We start from the raw sequence: 20596 nt of genomic DNA, 5'->3' as shown, positions 1-20596 counted from the left end.
GCTGACATCAGTAGATCTGTTTAGCTTGTGAGTACTGGCATTTTCGTGCCTGTTTGACTGGATATTGCTTATCTCCTCAACTATATTTAGATGAGGATTTCTGAACCTAGTGGGGCTGTTTCTTGAGATGGTAATTGTTATCATCTCCATTTGTTAGTTTTCTAATTACTGATATCGCTAATCTTTTTTATTGAGAATTACTGCCTTGTCGGTTGTGCTTGGTTGGTGATAGCTGACATCTCTGGTCTAATTTGTTGATGACTGTACCTTTCTCTGGGTCTGTTTGGCAACTATTGTTAACTTCTCTGGCTGTGACTGTGATTGCTGATCTTTCTGGTCTGTCTGTTCTGTTACTCTTTGCTGGCCTTGCTGGTTAGTGATTTACTGAGGTCTCTTACCAGTCTTTTGGGTTAGTGCCAGCAGGTCTATCTTTCCTGTTAGATTGGCCGTTCTTGGATCTCTCTAGTTCTGTTTGGTTTAAGAACATTGGTTTTTCTTCTCTGCTTTTGGTTGGTAGATGTTCTCTCTAGTATGTGTTTAGCTTATAGTTACTGGCCTATTTAATTTGTGTGATTGGAGTTTGCTGGTCTCTGCATCAATCCCTCTCAACAATTATTACCAATTTCTTGTGCCTGTTCACCTGGTGGTTTCTGATTCTGTCACTCAATATTATACATGTATTGGTCATGCTGTTGAGGCTACAAGAGTGATGGTATTTTTGGTCTTGCAGTAGGTAAAGGCCATGCCAGAGGTGGACATGGAGCGACCCAGGGCACCTCTGTGCAGTGACCCACATGGGGCCCGGTACATGAACTCTCGATGGAGATACCTGGCAGATCTTGGGCTGCAAGAACAAATGGAAAGCCTATGCCAGAGGCTTCTGAACACTCCACGGATACCCTGGAACCCATATCCTGGCTTTGTGCAGCAACTGCGTCAGCAAGCCCAAAGGTGACCCTCTCTGGATTTGGCCTACTCCAGGCAGTGTTCTTCTGAGATATCCCTGTGTCCCTGTTCACCTTCCTAAGGCACTGTCTTCCTGTTACCAATACTCAACTCTCCCTCCAACTTTCTCTTACTCCAATCTGCCTTCAAGTCTTCTCGTTTAACCTTCCTTGAACCCTTCCTCCTGCCCTTGCTTTCCTCTGCAGAATAAAGACCCCCACTGAAAGAAAGCCCTTGTTCTTAGACAAGGAAATTTTGATGGCAGGGACCCAAAGTATAGGGCCCTAGAGGCAAACAGTGTGGTGGTCAGTCTTTTCCAACCCTCTTTTTGCATCTGACTAGTCCCACCTCACCCCATCTCAGTTCTCACAGTAGCTTGGTTGATGTGTTACTGGTCTGATGCCAACCTTGACCAACCCTTTCCACCTCCTCTCTTTGATTCAGGTTGATTGATCTTTTTCTCTTTGCTTTGTCTAGGATTTGTCTTGAAGGGTCTTCTTCCATCTGGGGGCTGGACCGCCATGCTAACATCTCACTGCACCCACAGGTCAAGTGGGATATCGCTGGTGAGTCCAACTACCAATGTCTCTATGGGGTCTGAGGGTTTGGCAGGTGATACCAGTTGCCGCCATATTCAGGTGTCAGGGTAGCAGTGGTGAGTTAAGCTAGACTTTGTTGAGGGTTCAAATGGGATGGAGTAACCTACTGCCATGTGCAGATATTAAAGGTATATCATAGGTAAGTCCAGGCACCATACTCTGGTGTCCAGGGGTATTATGATTAAGTTCAGATTAGGCATCATCATCTTCAGAAGGTACCAGGCATCACACATGTGGAATATTCAACCTCAAAGTCAATTTTCCCTCTTATGTGTGGGTAGTCCTGATTGCCCTAAGCTCGTAGATCTTCAGAACAAAGATCTGATTTATAGTGAAGTAGCTCCTGGTGCACATTTATCAGCTTGCCCCTAGTGCTGGTTTCTTGGGAATTACTTTATACCTCTCTTAAGAAGCTCAGGTCCCCTGTGTGCCCAGTGTGCTGCTTGCAAAAACAACATTGTGATAGATGAAATGCCTGAAATAATCTCAGCCACTGGATATCACTCGGGGCCAAATCGCAGTTCATCTTTTTCTCCCACCACACCACCTCAGTTTGGACCCAGACATATGCAAATCAGTTTCACCTTGCTACAATAGGAACAGTCCATCCCAAACTGCAAGGCCAAATCTTCCCTGAACTGGAACACAAGCAACCCAAGATCGTTTTCATCATTATTAGGGCTCATCAGTAGGCTATAGCTTGGATCCAGTGGCACAGTGAGAATGGAACCCATGTCTGCGCATACCATCACACTTGAGGTGTCAACTGCAACCAGTTGATGGATGGAATGCTTCAATTAATTTCAGCCAGTGGCAATCATTCAGGGCTACACCCGAGTCCATCATTTTTCTCCCACCATGCCACCTCAGTTTGGACCCAGACTTATTCAAACTGTCTTGACCCTGCTTCAACAGGGAAAGGTCAGCCCGAACTGCAGTTTGGCTAGACTGTTCCCATTGGAGCAGGGTCAAGATTCGTTTGCATAAGGCTGGGCCCAATCTGAGGTGGTGTGGTGTGCAAAATAACAATGAACTTGAGTGTGACTTAAGTAATTACCAGTAGCTGAGATGAATGCAAGCATTCCATCCATCACTTTTTGGTATACCTCAGTATGACTCCCCAGGTGAGATGGGTATGCCCAGCCCTGGGTCCTGTGCACAGTATCCCACTGGAACCAAGCAATGCCCCACTTATGAACCATAATAAGGGTGACATCGACCTTGTGTTGCTAGTGTTCCAGTTCAGGGAGGACCTGACCTGACAATTCGGTTTGGACTGTTCCCATTGGAGAAGGGTTAACACTGATTTTCATATGCATGGGTCTAAACTGAGATGGTGTGGTGTGCAAAATAACGATGAACTGGGGTGCGGCCTTAGTAATTACCAGTGGCTGAGATTAATACAAGCATTCCATCCATCAGTTTTTTTGTATTCCTCAGTGTGACACCCTAAATTGGAAGGGTATGCCCAGGCGTGAGTCCTTTGCACACTGTGCCACTAGAACCAGGCTATACCCAACTGAGGAACCCTAATATGGGCAAAACCAGTCTTGGGTTGTTTGTGTTCAAGGAGGATCTGGTGTGGCAGTTCGGGTTGTACTGTTCCCATCGGAGCAAAAGCAAAGCTAATTTGCGTATGTCTGTGTCCGAACTGAGGTGGTGTGGTGCGCAAAATAACGATGGCCTGGGAGGCAGCCTCAAGTAATTACCAGCGGCTGAGATTAATTCAAGCATTCCATCCATCACTTTTTTCTATGGTTCATTGTGTTGCTTTGGCAATATCTGGGTTACTACCAAACATATTCAACTCTACAGGAAAAATTGAATTTTGTGTACATTAACACATTCCATACATTGATAAACAAGCATTGGCAAAGACATTAGGTCTTGCCTTGATGACTTTTTATCTTTACCAATTGTTTTTACTATGTTGTGCTTCATCAAGAAAAACAAAATGCTTTTACTCATTAGTCTGGGGTATTCTTTAATCTTGGGTTTCCCCTCTGTCCTGAGAGATTTTTAGTCTCCCCGGTGTCCCTGGAGGCTGTCACTCTTTTCAGGTTCTGTAGAATAATCAACTGTATGGTATATATGTGACACAGGGTTACGGAGAGGGCATAAATGGATGCTCGGTGACACGCTCCCACCTGTGAGTACCAGTACAAAGCTTCACAGACCCCCTTTTTTTTACCATTAAAAAATAAACTTTGATAGCTTTGCACTTATCAGATCTGGCCAAATTAATAAAAATGTACATTTGGCTTGGCAACTTACTATACTCCTAGTTCTCACAGCCATTTTCAGTGATGGGAAAAAGGAGGTGGCATGCAGATAATCTCCGGGGGGTGAATTCCAAGAGGAAGACTTTGATAGGCTAAAGCACCAGAATCCTGAGTGGAGCACAAGTATTTTCACATTATAGGGCTTCAGATTATAGTTGGGAGTGTAACTTGCTCATGGTTGTGAGTTATGATGTGGCAGCAATATGTGTTATTTAATAAAAACTAGATGTGTAGTTTTAAGAGAGCTCGAGTTTGGCGACAACAGGCACCCTGCATGGAAAATGAGTTGAAGAGGATGTTCAGAAATTATAGTCAGGGTGGCAGTTGTGGTGGTGAGAACGGAGTCCAACTGCAAGGTAGTCTTGAAGAACAACCCATGGCTGACAAGATATCAGGCTGTAATTGGATGGAAGCTTTACGGGGTCTCGAGTCTTCCTTTGCCTTGTGACTTTTGAGGTCTCTCCTCTGTCCTGTGATGTCAGGGACTGGGATCTCTCCTCTGTTTTGTGGAGGTTGGTTCTTGCCTCCTGTCCTTTGAGTCTGACATCTCTCTCTTTCTATTGGGAAGGCTGAGGGTTTTCTTAGGCTAAGATCCCCATTCAAGTGAGATCCCCTGTGATTCAACCCTTCACCTGTGGCTGTGAAGGACTCCTTGTCAGTCTGAGGTCTCACTTCTGTCCGGTGGGGTCTGGAGTCTGTCTTTTGTTCTGTGAGGTCTGAGGTCGCCCTCTGTCCTGTGAAGTTTGCCGCCTGCCTCCTGTCCTGTGAGGGCTAAAGTCTCTGTCCTGCCCTATGATCCTACACTTTATGTAGAGTATGGGACTGACACCATTCTCCTTTACAGGTGTTGGGGGCTCCTTGCAGGTCTGGGGGCTCCCGTCAATCTTGAGCTGCGTCCGCCCTGAGTCATTGGCACCGTATACGTGGCTGGTCCATGATGTGACGTCTCTGCTGCCATCTTTCCAGAAAGCCAGGCCTTACACAGTGAGTATGATCCTGAGCCTGTTCACTGTCCCGTTAGCCCTCCTGTGTCCCCATTGCCTCATCAGCTACAAGGCATTCCACGAATATCCTCCAACATTACCTGCTGGCCTCTACATCCCACTTTCCGACTCCATTGCATGCTAGGCCTTCATCCCACCTTCCCACTCCTCATCATCTTGTTGGCTTCTTTAGATACCTCTTCTTCATGCCTGGTTAGTTGTCTTCATTCCATCTTGTGCTCCATCATGTGTGTGATCTCTCTCTGCCCCTGCTCCTACTTTAGTTTTCATGGCTGTTTCTTGTTTTCACTTCCAAGCCCTTCCTTGCTCTCCACACACAACCCATCCCTAAACTCTGCTTCCAGCCCTCCCACAACCCAGCAAAGCTGCTTCTCGGAGGGTGGGGGGAGGGAATAGGTGAGGAAGGCAAGTTTAAATTGTATTTCTGTGTCCCGAAGGTCCAGGTTCTCCCAGCTCTCACCGGTCCCTGCATCTTCACGGGGACATTGTTCCTCACTCCTCCCTCAGTGGATATCCTGCAGGTATTTGTAATCATTGGTCCAGATGTGGAACGCGCCATCTCCCTGTACAGTCAGTGCGTCTGGGAAGATATCACTCGCATCATCAACCAGCGACGTCACCTCGTCTACAGGTGAGTCACCTGTCTCTGAGAGAACCAGTCTAGAATCTCATCTAGAAGGCCGCTATCGAGCAAGTTGTCTGTAGAAGCATCAATGATGGCTGCATCACCTGGACAACTTGGTGACAAAACCTACGCAGTGTAGCATGCTACCCATGTAGGTAAGTGCATCAGCATCCCACCTAAGAGTAGTAAGAGCTATATATAAATGTTGCAATACAATACAAAATATCACTTACTCTAAGGTGCCAAAAATCAATTTTATCTTTCTTGCTTCCTGAGTGAACATCTAAGCCAAGGGGCCCTTGAAACTCTGATAGGCGGCAGTGCAAGACAACCACAGGTCTGAGGCACTCCAGTGATACTCTGACATGTCAGATCCTTATTCCCCAAGGAAGAGTGTAGTGCTCTCCAACGGATATCTAACTGCCACAGCACATCCAAGAAGCAAGGGAGAAATGGGTTACTGGGCTCCAATAGTGGTTGTGGAGGTTGTTTGCCAAATGTGCTTTAGAACCCTTCCTGCTTTGGCTCTGCAAACTGGACAAAGTACACGCCTTGCACTGTTGACTGTCAGGGTCACAAGGATGAGCAGTCTAAAGCTTCTAATGGAGACAGTGGGTCGAGGAGAGCTCACAACACACACAATAACATATTGTCCAGCCCAGTGCTTATCTTTAGTTACAAATAAAGTATTTTAATCTTACAGCAAAACATTTTACTACCCACTCCAAAGACAGTTCAGTTACAGGATTATAGCCTCACCTACGAATTATCATGAAGTGCTTTTAGCATTTAGTGTCAGGTATATTCAACGGCTTCACGTCATCAACAGTTGTGTCTGCCAAATCAGTGCAGGTGTCACTCCTTTTCAGCAGTTGCAAAATCTTCAGGCTGGTGCAGAAGGTGCTCATCTTCAGTAGTGGTGGCATCTCAGCCAGTACAGACCGGTGCCCATCTTCTGCAGTTAGAGTCTCTAGGACAGTGCAGGCATATCTCTCCGGGGACCTCCTCAGGCATACAGTGGCAACCCCAGACCTTTGTGGTCTTATGTGCACATTCCAGGCAGCACAATGATGTTCTGGTGGAAAGCTTCTTCATAAAGTTCACTAGAAAAGCTGCACTGGCAGAATGGGGGACCCCTCACAATTTGAGTTGATGCTGGCTTTACTCCCTGAATGCAGTCTGCTACCTCTGGGTGTTCAACACACTGGGAACCCAGTGAGCTTCTCTTTTTGGACAGTCTCTCCTTCTGCTAGGCCAGTCAAATTCCTTCCCTCTCTGAGCAGGCAAACAGACAGGCATGCTTCTAGGCTCTAAGTAGAGTCTCAGGTTCTCCAACAATTTGCAGACTTTAAGTGATATCTGCAGGGAGGCTGGCTGCCAGGCAGAAAACAGACTGGGCCATACATTAGTCCATTGAGTGCTCTGTAGAGCACTTTCTTTCCTGATCGAGAAGAACCTGGAACTGGCAGTAAGTGGGTTGTTTTAGATTTCACTTTGTACTCATTTTTCAGACGGAATGTGGATCCACTGTCTAAAGCTTCAGAATTGGCTTGGGTTGGTTCTGTTTGATGTATCATTTTCTGGCTGTTCCTCTGACACAGTCTTTGTCCAAGGTGATGGCCCTCACAGCAGGTAGCAGTGATGCTGGCTGCAAACAGGAGTATTGAAAATAAGGGCGCAATTGAGTGTGAGATCTCTGCACCAACTGTCATAAGCCTTCCCATAGCAGTAATCAGTGATAGACAAAAGGGCAGGCACTGCCTAGAAACGTCCTCACCTTGAACAGCGGAAACTGCAGAAGCTCCCTTCACTCCTAACATCTACTAACTAGCAGTATTGAAGAATAATTAATCAGTATTTCTTTGCTAATAGCCTCATTGAATTACTATGGATAGCCCGACCTCTATCATCCCTTGTTTCAGTGTCTAGGTCTCCACCCTCTAGTTAAAGGAATTAAGGTGATACACTGCCACTGACTGGGGAAGCTGTATCAACCCATCAACTTGTCATCTTGCTAAATCAGGAACATCCAAAAATGGATCCTATTGATCCCAGTACTAAGACACTCATCACAAATAGAGTCCTACTACCACACATGCTAGACATCCACTTCACTTACACATGCATGACATTTCTATTTTATTTTGTTTAGAGTTTTATAAAGTGAAAGCATGACCCAAATGTATCAGAGTGTTGTACAGAGCACCCCCAAAATGTGTTACATAACATATGATCCCCTATAACCTTGAGCCATAATAATCACACGTGTGAGTATGTGGTCCAAGATAACCCTTCATGCATAATATCCCCTTCTAGGTGAGCACAATGACCCTGATGTAAGGGTCTTAGAGTTGACTTAGGTTAGAACCTAGATTAGAGCTTTTTGTTATATTAAGAATTTGTCTATTAAATTCCTCTTAAGCTCTCTCTTGAAACCGTTTGTCGATGGGTCCGATGGGACAGAGTTCAGTATTCTCGCGGCAGGTCCAGAGAAAGTGCAGGCATAGGTGTTATTTTTCTAAATCCCTGTGGTTCCAGCAAGTGAGAGTTCATACTGCGTAGGGATTGGATGCCCCTGAGTTCCTGACTATGTTTTTTAGGTACCTCGGTGTGTCTTGGTGCAGGGTTTTATGCATCATGCACATTATTTTCAGCTGGATCCTTGCATCAATTGATGGCCAGTTGCAAGACTTTAAAGTGGGTGTAATATGGTTGAGGCATCTAGTTCCTGCTCTTGGTCTCACTGGTTTTGGTGGCATTCCACTCTACACCTTTCACGCATTTGATAAAGTTAGAAAATGTGCCACTCATGCCAGCTACAACCTGTAGGAGGCTGGACTGGCTTGTAGTGAGTACCAAGGGGTACTTGCACCTTGCACCAGGCCCAGTTATCCCTTATTAGTGTATAGGTTGTCTAGCAGTTTAGGCTGATAGATAATGGTAGCTTAGCAGAGCAGCTAAGGCTGAACTAGGAGACGTGTGAAGCTACTACAGTACCACTTAGTGTCATATGCACAATATCATAAGAAAACACAATACACAGTTATACTAAAAATAAAGGTACTTTATTTTTATGACAATATGCCAAAGTATCTTAGAGTGTACCCTCAGTGAGAGGATAGGAAATATACACAAGATATATATACACAATAGCAAAAATATGCAGTATAGTCTTAGAAAACAGTGCAAACAATGTATAGTTACAATAGGATGCAATGGGGAAACATAGGGATAGGGGTACCACAAACCATATACTCCAAAAGTGGAATGCGAACCACGAATGGACCCCAAACCTATGTGACCTTGTAGAGGGTCGCTGGGACTATTAGAAAATAGTGAGAGTTAGAAAAATAACCCTCCCAAGACCCTGAAAAGTGAGTGCAAAGTGCACTAAAGTTCCCCTAAGGACAAAGAAGTCGTGTTAGAGGAATAATGCAGGAAAGACACAAACCAACAATGCAACAACTGTGGATTTCCAATCTAGGGTACCTGTGGAACAAGGGGACCAAGTCCAAAAGTCACAAGCAAGTCGGAGATGGGCATATGCCCAGGAAATGCCAGCTGTAGATGCAAAGAAGCTTCTACTGGACAGAAGAAGCTGAGGTTTCTGCAGGAACAAAAAGGGCTAGAGGCTTCCCCTTTGGTGGACGGATCCCTCTCGCCGTGGAGAGTCGTGCAGAAGTGTTTTCCCGCCGAAAGAACGCCAACAAGCCTTGCTAGCTGCAAATCGTGCGGTTAGTGTTTTTGGATGCTGCTGTGGCCCAGGAGGGACCAGGAGGTCGCAAATTGGACCAGGAGAGAGAGGGGACATCGAGCAAGACAAGGAGCCCTCTCAGCAGCAGGTAGCACCCGGAGAAGTGCCAGAAACAGGCACTACGAGGATGCGTGAAACGGTGCTCACCCGAAGTCGCACAAAGGAGTCCCACGTCGCCGGAGACCAACTTAGAAAGTCGTGCAATGCAGGTTAGAGTGCCGTGGACCCAGGCTTGGCTGTGCACAAAGGATTTCCGCTGGAAGTGCACAGGGGCCGGAGTAGCTGCAAAAGTCACGGTTCCCAGCAATGCAGCCCAGCGAGGTGAGGCAAGGACTTACCTCCACCAAACTTGGACTGAAGAGTCACTGGACTGTGGGGGTTACTTGGACAGAGTCGCTGGATTCAAGGGACCCAGCTCGTCGTGCTGAGAGGAGACCCAAGGGACCGGTAATGCAGCTTTTTGGTGCCTGCGGTTGCAGGGGGAAGATTCCGTCGACCCACGGGAGATTTCTTCGGAGCTTCTGGTGCAGAGAGGAGGCAGACTACCCCCACAGCATGCACAAGCAGGAAAACAGTCGAGAAGGCGGCAGGATCAGCATTACAGAGTTGCAGTAGTCGTCTTTGCTACTATGTTGCAGGTTTGCAGGCTTCCAGCGCGGTCAGCAGTCGATTCCTTGGCAGAAGGTGAAGAGAGAGATGCAGAGGAACTCGGATGAGCTCTTGCATTCGTTATCTAAAGTTTCCCCAGAGACAGAGACCCTAAATAGCCAGAAAAGAGGGTTTGGCTACCTAGGAGAGAGGATAGGCTACTAACACCTGAAGGAGCCTATCAGAAGGAGTCTCTGACGTCACCTGGTGGCACTGGCCACTCAGAGCAGTCCAGTGTGCCAGCAGCACCTCTGTTTCCAAGATGGCAGAGGTCTGGAGCACACTGGAGGAGCTCTGGACACCTCCCAGGGGAGGTGCAGGTCAGGGGAGTGGTCACTCCCCTTTCCTTTGTCCAGTTTCGCGCCAGAGCAGGGCTAAGGGGTCCCCTGAACCGGTGTAGACTGGCTTATGCAGAATTGGGCACACCTGTGCCCAACAAAGCATTTCCAGAGGCTGGGGGAGGCTACTCCTCCCCTGCCTTCACACCATTTTCCAAAGGGAGAGGGTGTAACACCCTCTCTCAGAGGAAGTTCTTTGTTCTGCCATCCTGGGCCAGGCCTGTCTGGACCCCAGGAGGGCAGATGCCTGTCTGAGGGGTTGGCAGCAGCAGCAGCTGCAGTGAAACCCCAGGAAGGGCAGTTTGGCAGTACCAGGGTCTGTGCTACAGACCACTGGGATCATGGGATTGTGCCAACTATGCCAGGATGGTATAGAGGGGGCAATTCCATGATCATAGACATGTTACATGGCCATATTCGGAGTTACCATTGTGAAGCTACATATAGGTAGTGACCTATATGTAGTGCACGCGTGTAATGGTGTCCCCGCACTCACAAAGTTCAGGGAATTGGCTCTGAACAATGTGGGGGCACCTTGGCTAGTGCCAGGGTGCCCTCACACTAAGTAACTTTGCACCTAACCTTTACCAGGTAAAGGTTAGACATATAGGTGACTTATAAGTTACTTAAGTGCAGTGTAAAATGGCTGTGAAATAACGTGGACGTTATTTCACTCAGGCTGCAGTGGCAGGCCTGTGTAAGAATTGTCAGAGCTCCCTATGGGTGGCAAAAGAAATGCTGCAGCCCATAGGGATCTCCTGGAACCCCAATACCCTGGGTACCTCAGTACCATATACTAGGGAATTATAAGGGTGTTCCAGAAAGCCAATGTAAATTGGTAAAATTGGTCACTAGCCTGTTAGTGACAATTTGAAAGAAATGAGAGAGCATAACCACTGAGGTTCTGATTAGCAGAGCCTCAGTGAGACAGTTAGTCACTACACAGGTAACACATTCAGGCACACTTATGAGCACTGGGGCCCTGGTGAACAGGGTCCCAGTGACACATACAACTAAAACAACATATATACAGTGAAAAATGGGGGTAACATGCCAGGCAAGATGGTACTTTCCTACACAACCCCCCCCAAACGAAGGACAATAAGACTAGCCATGACCTGATGAGTCTTCATTGTCTAAGTGGAAATATCTGGAGAGTCCATCTGCATTGGAGTGGCTACTCCCAGGTCTATGTTCCACTGTATAGTCCATTCCCTGTAGGGATATGGACCACCTCAACAATTTAGGATTTTCACCTTTCATTTGTTTTAGCCAAAGTAGAGGTTTGTGGTCTGTCTGAACAATGAAGTGAGTGCCAAACAGGTATGGCCTCAACTTCTTCAGTGCCCAGACCACAGCAAAGGCCTCCCTCTCAATGGCAGACCAACGCTTTTCTCTAGGGGTCAACCTCCTACTAATAAAAGCAACAGGTTGATCCTGGCCCTCAGAATTAAGTTGTGATAGGACTGCCCCTACTCCTAATTCAGATGCATCAGTCTGGACATAGAATTTTTTAGAGTAACAAGGGCTTTTCAGGACAGGTGCAGAGCACATGGCCTGCTTCAGCTCCTCAAAAGCTTTCTGACAGTTTGCTGTCCATAATACCTTTTTAGGCATTTTCTTGGATGTGAGGTCATTAAGAGGGGCTGCAATGGAGCCATAGTTCTTAATGAACCTCCTGTAATACCCAGTGAGGCCTAGGAAGGCTCTCACCTGAGTCTGAGTGGTAGGGGGAACCCAATCAATAATTGTTTGGATTTTCCCCTGAAGTGGTGCAATCTGTTCCCCACCAACAAGGTGTCCCAGATAAACCACCTTACCCTGCCCTATCTGGCACTTTGAAGCCTTGATAGTGAGGCCTGCCTTTTGCAGAGCCTCCAAAACTTTCCATAGGTGGACCAGGTGATCATCCCAGCTGGAGCTAAAGACAGCTATATCGTCCAAATATGCTGCACTGAAAGCTTCCAGCCCTTGCAGGACTGTGTTCACCAACCTCTGAAAAGTGGCAGGTGCATTTTTCAAACCAAAAGGCATTACAGTAAACTGGTAATGTCCTCCAATGGTTGAAAATGCAGTCTTAGGTTTAGCATCTTCTGACAATTTGATCTGCCAATACCCTGCAGTCAAGTCAAAAGTGCTTAGATACTTGGCAGATGCCAGTGTATCTATGAGCTCATCTGCCCTGGGTATAGGGTGAGCATCAGTTTTGGTTACCAAGTTGAGACCTCTATAGTCTACACAAAACCGCATTTCCTTCTTTCCATCTTTGGAATGGGGTTTTGGTACCAGTACCACAGGAGAAGCCCATGGACTGTCAGAGTGCTCAACCACTCCTAGTTCTAACATTTTCTGGACCTCTTGCTTTATGCAGTCCCTGACATGGTCAGGCTGCCTATAGATCTTACTTTTGACAGGCAAGCTGTCTCCAGTATCTATAGTGTGCTCACACTAAGAAGTGGTACCTGGCACAGTAGAGAAGAGTTCAGAGAATTGATCTAGGAGATTTATGCAATTGTCTTTCTGCTCAGCAGTAAGACAGTCAGCCAAAACTACACCTTCCACAAGAGCATCTTGTTCTGTGGAAGAGAAGAGATCAGGTAGAGGATCACTGTCTTCTTCCTGTCCCTCATCAGTTGCCATGAGCAGGGTGAGATCAGCCCTGTCATAGTAGGGTTTCAGGCGGTTGACATGGAGCACCCTAAGGGGACTCCTGGCAGTGCCTAAGTCAACTAAATAGGTGACTTCTCCCTTCTTTTCAACAATTGTGTGGGGTCCACTCCATTTATCTTGGAGTGCTCTTGGGGCCACAGGCTCCAAGACCCACACTTTCTGCCCTGGTTGGTACTGAACCAAAACAGCCTTCTGATCATGCCATTGCTTCTGGAGCTCTTGGCTGGCCTGAAGGTTTTTACTGGCCTTTTTCATGTACTCAGCCATCCTTGATCTGAGGCCAAGTACATAATCCACAATATCCTGCTTAGGAGCTTTTAAAGGTTATTCCCAACCCTCCTTTACAAGTGTGAGTGGACCCCTAACAGGGTGTCCAAAAAGAAGTTCAAAGGGGCTGAAGCCCACTCCTTTCTGGGGTACCTCCCTGTAGGCAAAAAGGAGGCATGGTAGAAGGATATCCCATCTCCTGCGGAGTTTTTCAGGGAGACCCATAATCATGCCTTTGAGAGTTTTATTAAATCTCTCCACCAGTCCATTTGTTTGTGGATGATAGGGTGTTGTGAACTTGTACGTTACACCACACTCCTTCCACATGGCCTTTAAGTATGCAGACATGAAATTGCTTCCCCTGTCTGATACTACTTCCTTTGGGAAGCCCACCCTGGAAAATATTCCCAGGAGGGCCTTTGCCACTGCAGGTGCTGTAGTGGTCCTTAAAGGAATAGCTTCAGGATATCTTGTGGCATGGTCCACTACCACTAAGATGAATCTATTGCCTGAAGCAGTAGGAGGGTCAAGGGGGCCAACTATGTCAACCCCTACCCTTTCAAAGGGAACCCCAACCACAGGCAGTGGAATAAGGGGTGCCTTTGGGGTGCCACCTGTCTTGCCACTGGCTTGACAGGTTTCACAGGACTTACAAAATTCCTTTGTGTCCTCAGACATTCTAGGCCAATGAAACAGGGGAACAAGCCTGTCCCAAGTTTTCATTTGTCCTAGATGCCCAGCTAGGGGAATGTCATGTGCCAGGGTTAGGAGGAACTTTCTGTACTCCTGAGGAATCACTAATCTCCTGGCAGCTCCAGGTTTAGGATCCCTATGCTCAGTGTACAAGAGGTTGTCCTCCCAGTAAACTCTGTGAGAGTCACTGACATCCCCATTAGCCTGTTTGACAGCTTGCTGTCTGAGACCCTCTAATGTGGGACAGGTTTGCTGTGCCACACTCAGCTCCTCTCTGGCAGGCCCCCCTTCACCCAAAAGCTCAGCAGTGTCTGCTTCCAGCTCCTCTGGTGTAGGTTCTGCACAGGGAGGGAATTCTTCTTCCTCAGAAGTAGAATCCACTGTAGAGGGAGGGATAGTAGGAAGTGGTTTGCTTCTACTAGCCCTAGCTTTAGGGAGCACTTGGTCCATTGTTCCAGAATCCAAGCTTCCCTGTCCTTTTTGCTTTTTGGCCTGAGCCCTTGTCAAAGCAAAAATATGCCCTGGGATGCCCAGCATTGCTGCATGGGCCTCCAACTCCACATCTGACCAAGCTGATGTCTCCAAATCATTCCCTAATAGACAGTCTACAGGTAAATCTGAAGCTACCACAACTTTCTTTGGACCAGTAAACCCCCCCCCCCCAGTTGAGATTTACAACAGCCATGGGGTGGCTAAGTGTGTTGTTGTGAGCATCGGTTACTTGGTACTGGTGACCAAGTAGGTGTTGTTCAGGGTGGACCAGTTTCTCTATGACCATAGTCACACTGGCACCAGTGTCCCTGTAGGCCTGAACCTCAACACCATTTATTAGGGGTAGCTGCTTGTACTTATCCATATTAAGGGGACAAGCAACTAAGGTGGCTAAATCAATAGCCCCCTCAGAGACTAACACAGCCTCTGTGGCCTCCCTAACAAGGCCAACCCCAACTAAGTTACCAATAGTGAGCCCAGCTACTCCCTTGGATTGGCTATTAGTAGGTTTGCTCCCACCACCACTGCTATTAGTAGGGACACTAGGTGTAGCAGTAGGGGTTGTAGTGGTAGGAGGCTTGGTGCCTTTCTTTGGACAACTGGGATCTGTTGTCCAATGGCCTTTTATTTTACATAAATAGCACCATGGTTTCTTTTCCTTGTTTTGATTAGAAGAGGATTTGGGCCCACCACCCCCACCAGAGTGTTTTTGTGGGCCTGATGAAGACTCATTTTTAGATTTGTCCCCACCCTTGTCAGAAGACTTAACATCCTTCTTCTTGTTGCCATCTTTGTCACCCCCTGTATGAACTTTTCTGTTCACCCTTGTTCTGACCCATTTGTCTGCCTTCTTTCCCAATTCTTGGGGAGAGTTCAGTTCAGAGTCCACCAAGTACTGGTGCAACAAATCAGACACACAATTATTAAGAATATGCTCTCTCAGGATCAAGTTATACAGGCTGTCATAATCAGTAACTTTACTGCCATGTAACCACCCCTCAAAGGCCTTCACTGAATGGTCAATGAAATCAACCCAGTCTTGTGAAGACTCCTTTTTGGTCTCTCTGAACTTTATCCTGTATTGTTCAGTGGTTAAGCCATAACCGTCCAGGAGTGCATTCTTAAGAACTTTGTAATCATTAGCTTCATTTTCTTTTACAGTAAGGAGCCTATCCCTACCTTTTCCACTAAATGATAGCCATAGGATAGCAGCCCACTGCCTTTGAGGGACATCCTGTACAGCACAGGCCCTCTCAAGTGCAGCAAACCACTTGTTAATGTCATCCCCCTCCTTATAAGGGGAAACTATCTTGTGCAGATTCCTGGAATCATGCTCTTTTGCAGGATGACTATGGGGAATACTGCTGCTGCCACCATGGGTTTCTAAACCCAGTTTCTGTCTCTCCTTCTCTACTTCTAAAGTTTGTCTATCCAAATCCAGCTGTTGCTTCTTGAGCTTCAGTCTGGTTTGTTCCACTCTCAATCTATTGAGCTCCCTTTCTAACAATCTGTCATCAGGGTGGGTGGGAGGGACATGCCTTGAAACAGAAGTATGGTGAGAATGGACAGAAGGAGACCTGTCCCTTACAGAGGCCACCCTAACAGCTTGGCTAACAGAAACATCACTACCAGTATGGTGAGAATAAATGCTTTTGCTATGATGTGAGACAACACTATTTGTATGGTGAGGCTCTCCATCATTACCAACTATGCTAGACTGTCTAGTAATGGGCAGGCTAGGAAGTTTCTTTCCTGAATCTTTTCCTGGGGGAGTCCCTGGATCAGATTGGGAACCATTAGCTACTTTTTCAACAGATGGGGCACTTCTTGCCTTATCTTGTTCTCTAAGCATGTTAAGTAACAATTCCAAGGAAGGATTCTTCCCTACACTCAAACCTCTCTCTATGCAGAGACTCCTTGCTCCTTTCCAGCTAAGGTGATCATATGCAAGTTTGGACAGATCAACATTTTGGCCTGTGCCAGACATTTTTAGAGAGAGTTAAAGTGATAGAAAAAGATAAAAAGTTTGTCAGAGCTTTTAGAAAGACAGAGAAAAACTAACTTTTTAAACTTTTTGAACTTTTTAGAAAGTTAGAAGTACTTTTCAGCACTTAGAAAAGAGTGAAAAGAGGAAATGCAAAACTTTTTGTCTATGTGTATATACACTGACCTTGTTTTGTATATTTTTCTCTTATGAAAAGTACAATGACAAGAGTGGTAAGTAGTCTCAAAGCACTTATCCCACCACTGCACAACCAATGTAGGAGGCTGGACTGGCTTGTAGTGAGTACCAAGGGGTACTTGCACCTTGCACCAGGCCCAGTTATCCCTTATTAGTGTATAGGGTGTCTAGCAGCTTAGGCTGATAGATAATGGTAGCTTAGCAGAGCAGCTTAGGCTGAACTAGGAGACGTGTGAAGCTACTACAGTACCACTTAGTGTCATATGCACAATATCATAAGAAAACACAATACACAGTTATACTAAAAATAAAGGTACTTTATTTTTATGACAATATGCCAAAGTATCTTAGAGTGTACCCTCAGTGAGAGGATAGGAAATATACACAAGATATATATACACAATAGCAAAAATATGCAGTATAGTCTTAGAAAACAGTGCAAACAATGTATAGTTACAATAGGATGCAATGGGGAAACATAGGGATAGGGGCAACACAAACCATATACTCCAAAAGTGGAATGCGAACCACGAATGGACCCCAAACCTATGTGACCTTGTAGAGGGTCGCTGGGACTATTAGAAAATAGTGAGAGTTAGAAAAATAACCCTCCCCAAGACCCTGAAAAGTGAGTGCAAAGTGCACTAAAGTTCCCCTAAGGACAAAGAAGTCGTGTTAGAGGAATAATGCAGGAAAGACACAAACCAACAATGCAACAACTGTGGATTTCCAATCTAGGGTACCTGTGGAACAAGGGGACCAAGTCCAAAAGTCACAAGGAAGTCGGAGATGGGCATATGCCCAGGAAATGCCAGCTGTGGATGCAAAGAAGCTTCTACTGAACAGAAGAAGCTGAGGTTTCTGCAGGAACAAAAAGGGCTAGAGACTTCCCCTTTGGTGGACGAATCCCTCTCGCCGTGGAGAGTCGTGCAGAAGTGTTTTCCCGCCGAAAGAATGCCAACAAGCCTTGCTAGCTGCAAATCGTGCAGTTAGTGTTTTTGGACGCTGCTGTAGCCCAGGAGGGACCAGGAGGTCGCAAATTGGACCAGGAGAGAGAGGGGACGTCGAGCAAGACAAGGAGCCCTCTCAGCAGCAGGTAGCACCCGGAGAAGTGCCAGAAACAGGCACTACGAGGATGCGTGAAACGGTGCTCACCCGAAGTCGCACAAAGGAGTCCCACGTCGCCGGAGACCAACTTAGAAAGTCGTGCAATGCAGGTTAGAGTGCCGTGGACCCAGGCTTGACTGTGCACAAAGGATTTCCGCCGGAAGTGCACAAGGGCCGGAGTAGCTGCAAAAGTCGCGGTTCCCAGCAATGCAGCCCAGCGAGGTGAGGCAAGGACTTACCTCCACCAAACTTGGACTGAAGAGTCACTGGACTGTGGGGGTCACTTGGACAGAGTCGCTGGATTCGAGGGACCCAGCTCGTCGTGCTGAGAGGAGACCCAAGGGACCGGTAATGCAGCTTTTTGGTGCCTGCGGTTGCAGGGGGAAGATTCCGTCGACCCACAGGAGATTTCTTCGGAGCTTCTGGTGCAGAGAGGAGGCAGACTACCCCCACAGCATGCACAAGCAGGAAAACAGTCGAGAAGGCGGCAGGATCAGCATTACAGAGTTGCAGTAGTCATCTTTGCTACTATGTTGCAGGTTTGCAGGCTTCCAGCGTGGTCAGCAGTCGATTCCTTGGCAGAAGGTGAAGAGAGAGATGCAGAGGAACTCGGATGAGCTCTTGCATTCGTTATCTAAAGTTTCCCCAGAGACAGAGACCCTAAATAGCCAGAAAAGAGGGTTTGGCTACCTAGGAGAGAGGATAGGCTACTAACACCTGAAGGAGCCTATCAGAAGGAGTCTCTGACGTCACCTGGTGGCACTGGCCACTCAGAGCAGTCCAGTGTGCCAGCAGCACCTCTGTCTCCAAGATGGCAGAGGTCTGGAGCACACTGGAGGAGCTCTGGACACCTCCCAGGGGAGGTGCAGGTCAGGGGAGTGGTCACTCCCCTTTCCTTTGTCCAGTTTCACGCCAGAGCAGGGCTAAGGGGTCCCCTGAACCGGTGTAGACTGGCTTATGCAGAATTGGGCACATCTGTGCCCAACAAAGCATTTCCAGAGGCTGGGGGAGGCTGCACCTCCCCTGCCTTCACACCATTTTCCAAAGGGAGAGGGTGTAACACCCTCTCTCAGAGGAAGTTCTTTGTTCTGCCATCCTGGGCCAGGCCTGGCTGGACCCCAGGAGGGCAGATGCCTGTCTGAGGGGTTGGCAGCAGCAGCAGCTGCAGTGAAACCCCAGGAAGGGCAGTTTGGCAGTACCAGGGTCTGTGCTACAGACCACTGGGATCATGGGATTGTGCCAACTATGCCAGGATGGTATAGAGGGGGCAATTCCATGATCATAGACATGTTACATGGCCATATTCGGAGTTACCATTGTGAAGCTACATATAGGTAGTGACCTATATGTAGTGCACGCGTGTAATGGTGTCCCCGCACTCACAATGTTCAGGGAATTGGCTCTGAACAATGTGGGGGCACCTTGGCTAGTGCCAGGGTGCCCTCACACTAAGTAACTTTGCACCTAACCTTTACCAGGTAAAGGTTAGACATATAGCTGACTTATAAGTTACTTAAGTGCAGTGTAAAATGGCTGTGAAATAACGTGGACGTTATTTCACTCAGGCTGCAGTGGCAGGCCTGTGTAAGAATTGTCAGAGCTCCCTATGGGTGGCAAAAGAAATGCTGCAGCCCATAGGGATCTCCTGGAACCCCAATACCCTGGGTACCTCAGTACCATATACTAGGGAATTATAAGGGTGTTCCAGAAAGCCAATGTAAATTGGTAAAATTGGTCACTAGCCTGTTAGTGACAATTTGAAAGAAATGAGAGAGCATAACCACTGAGGTTCTGATTAGCAGAGCCTCAGTGAGACAGTTAGTCACTACACAGGTAACACATTCAGGCACACTTATGAGCACTGGGGCCCTGGTGAACAGGGTCCCAGTGACACATACAACTAAAACAACATATATACAGTGAAAAATGGGGGTAACATGCCAGGCAAGATGGTACTTTCCTACACAACCTCTCTAGGCAAACTATGACATTCTCAAGCTGTCACCAGATTGGTTAGTTATCTGTCAAAGATGTGGACAAATGAATGTGTCTTTCTAAGATGGAGCCCTGATGTGTGCCCCATAGCTCATTCTGCTGTAGGATTCAAGCTGCATCTCGGTGATGAGTTCCAGGAATGCTGACACCGTTCTAAGCTTGCTTGTGTCCCTGTGCAGAGAGGACAAGGCCTGGCAGTTCAAGCTGGACTATACCTAATGGGGCATGACTAAGATGGATTTCCATATGGCTGCTCTCCATCTGAAGTGGCGCAGTGGACAAAAATACGAAGCAGAATGTATACTTTGAAATTGCCAGTGCCTGATCATTTTGCTGTTTTCCTAAAACCATGGTTCAATTCAGCCCTTTACATTCTTGTGCTAAAGATTGTCCTGGCACCTGGCAAACATACCCATCCAAAATCATGGCCCACTGCTCCCTGCTCAAAACCTGCACACTGCGAGTCAAAAACACCTGGCCACCCTAAGGAATCAGTTGTGCATCTAGGTTCATGTCCCTCAAGCAGGTGTGACCTTCTAAAAGACACACTCAAAGAGCTATCTCTTAGCTACTAAGGTTTAAGACTTTCATCAATGCACACATACCTTCAAGTAGAAAATGGCCACTGACTCCCTCTCTCTTTTTCCTGGCCTCACCATCTCCCAGGTTCCCTTCCACTGCCTCTAAATACTGAGTAATACATAATATGTAAGCAGTGCATCATGGCAATGTACATATAGTTTTGTTTTTGTGTAAGCTTATCATCCACTATATTTTCACCCACACAGCTAAATGTAATCCCCCAAGCAATCCATGACCTTATGCAGTTATTTGCAGGTAAAATGTTTCTGGTAGGAAAGCTATAATGGGCATAAAAAGTATGTGCATCTGCTCACTTTCTTTTACAAACTTTTTCTTGCAATCTTCATTTTAATAGGATGTTGTGAAGATTGAACAAGACCAGGGAGTTAAAGCAGAAAAGGACTGGGTTTTTA

At 46.8% G+C, this 20596-nt stretch overlaps 1 protein-coding gene across 1 annotated transcript in view; it reads left to right on the top strand.

The window, feature by feature from the left end:
- The first annotated feature begins 735 nt into the window (after positions 1 to 735).
- LOC138292090 (uncharacterized) overlaps positions 736 to 20596 on the top strand; it is a 148691-nt gene continuing 128830 nt past the window's right edge. Inside the window, exons 1-4 of the mRNA XM_069230466.1 lie at positions 736 to 951; positions 1423 to 1511; positions 4671 to 4810; positions 5268 to 5461. Coding sequence (XP_069086567.1) covers positions 743 to 951; positions 1423 to 1511; positions 4671 to 4810; positions 5268 to 5461 — 632 coding nt within the window. The 5' untranslated portion in view covers positions 736 to 742. The remainder of the gene's footprint in view (positions 952 to 1422; positions 1512 to 4670; positions 4811 to 5267; positions 5462 to 20596) is intronic.

This window comes from Pleurodeles waltl, chromosome 4_2 (genome assembly GCF_031143425.1).
Source record: "Pleurodeles waltl isolate 20211129_DDA chromosome 4_2, aPleWal1.hap1.20221129, whole genome shotgun sequence".
Lineage (NCBI taxonomy): Eukaryota > Metazoa > Chordata > Amphibia > Caudata > Salamandridae > Pleurodeles > Pleurodeles waltl.
This window is presented reverse-complemented; position numbering and strand designations above follow the sequence as displayed.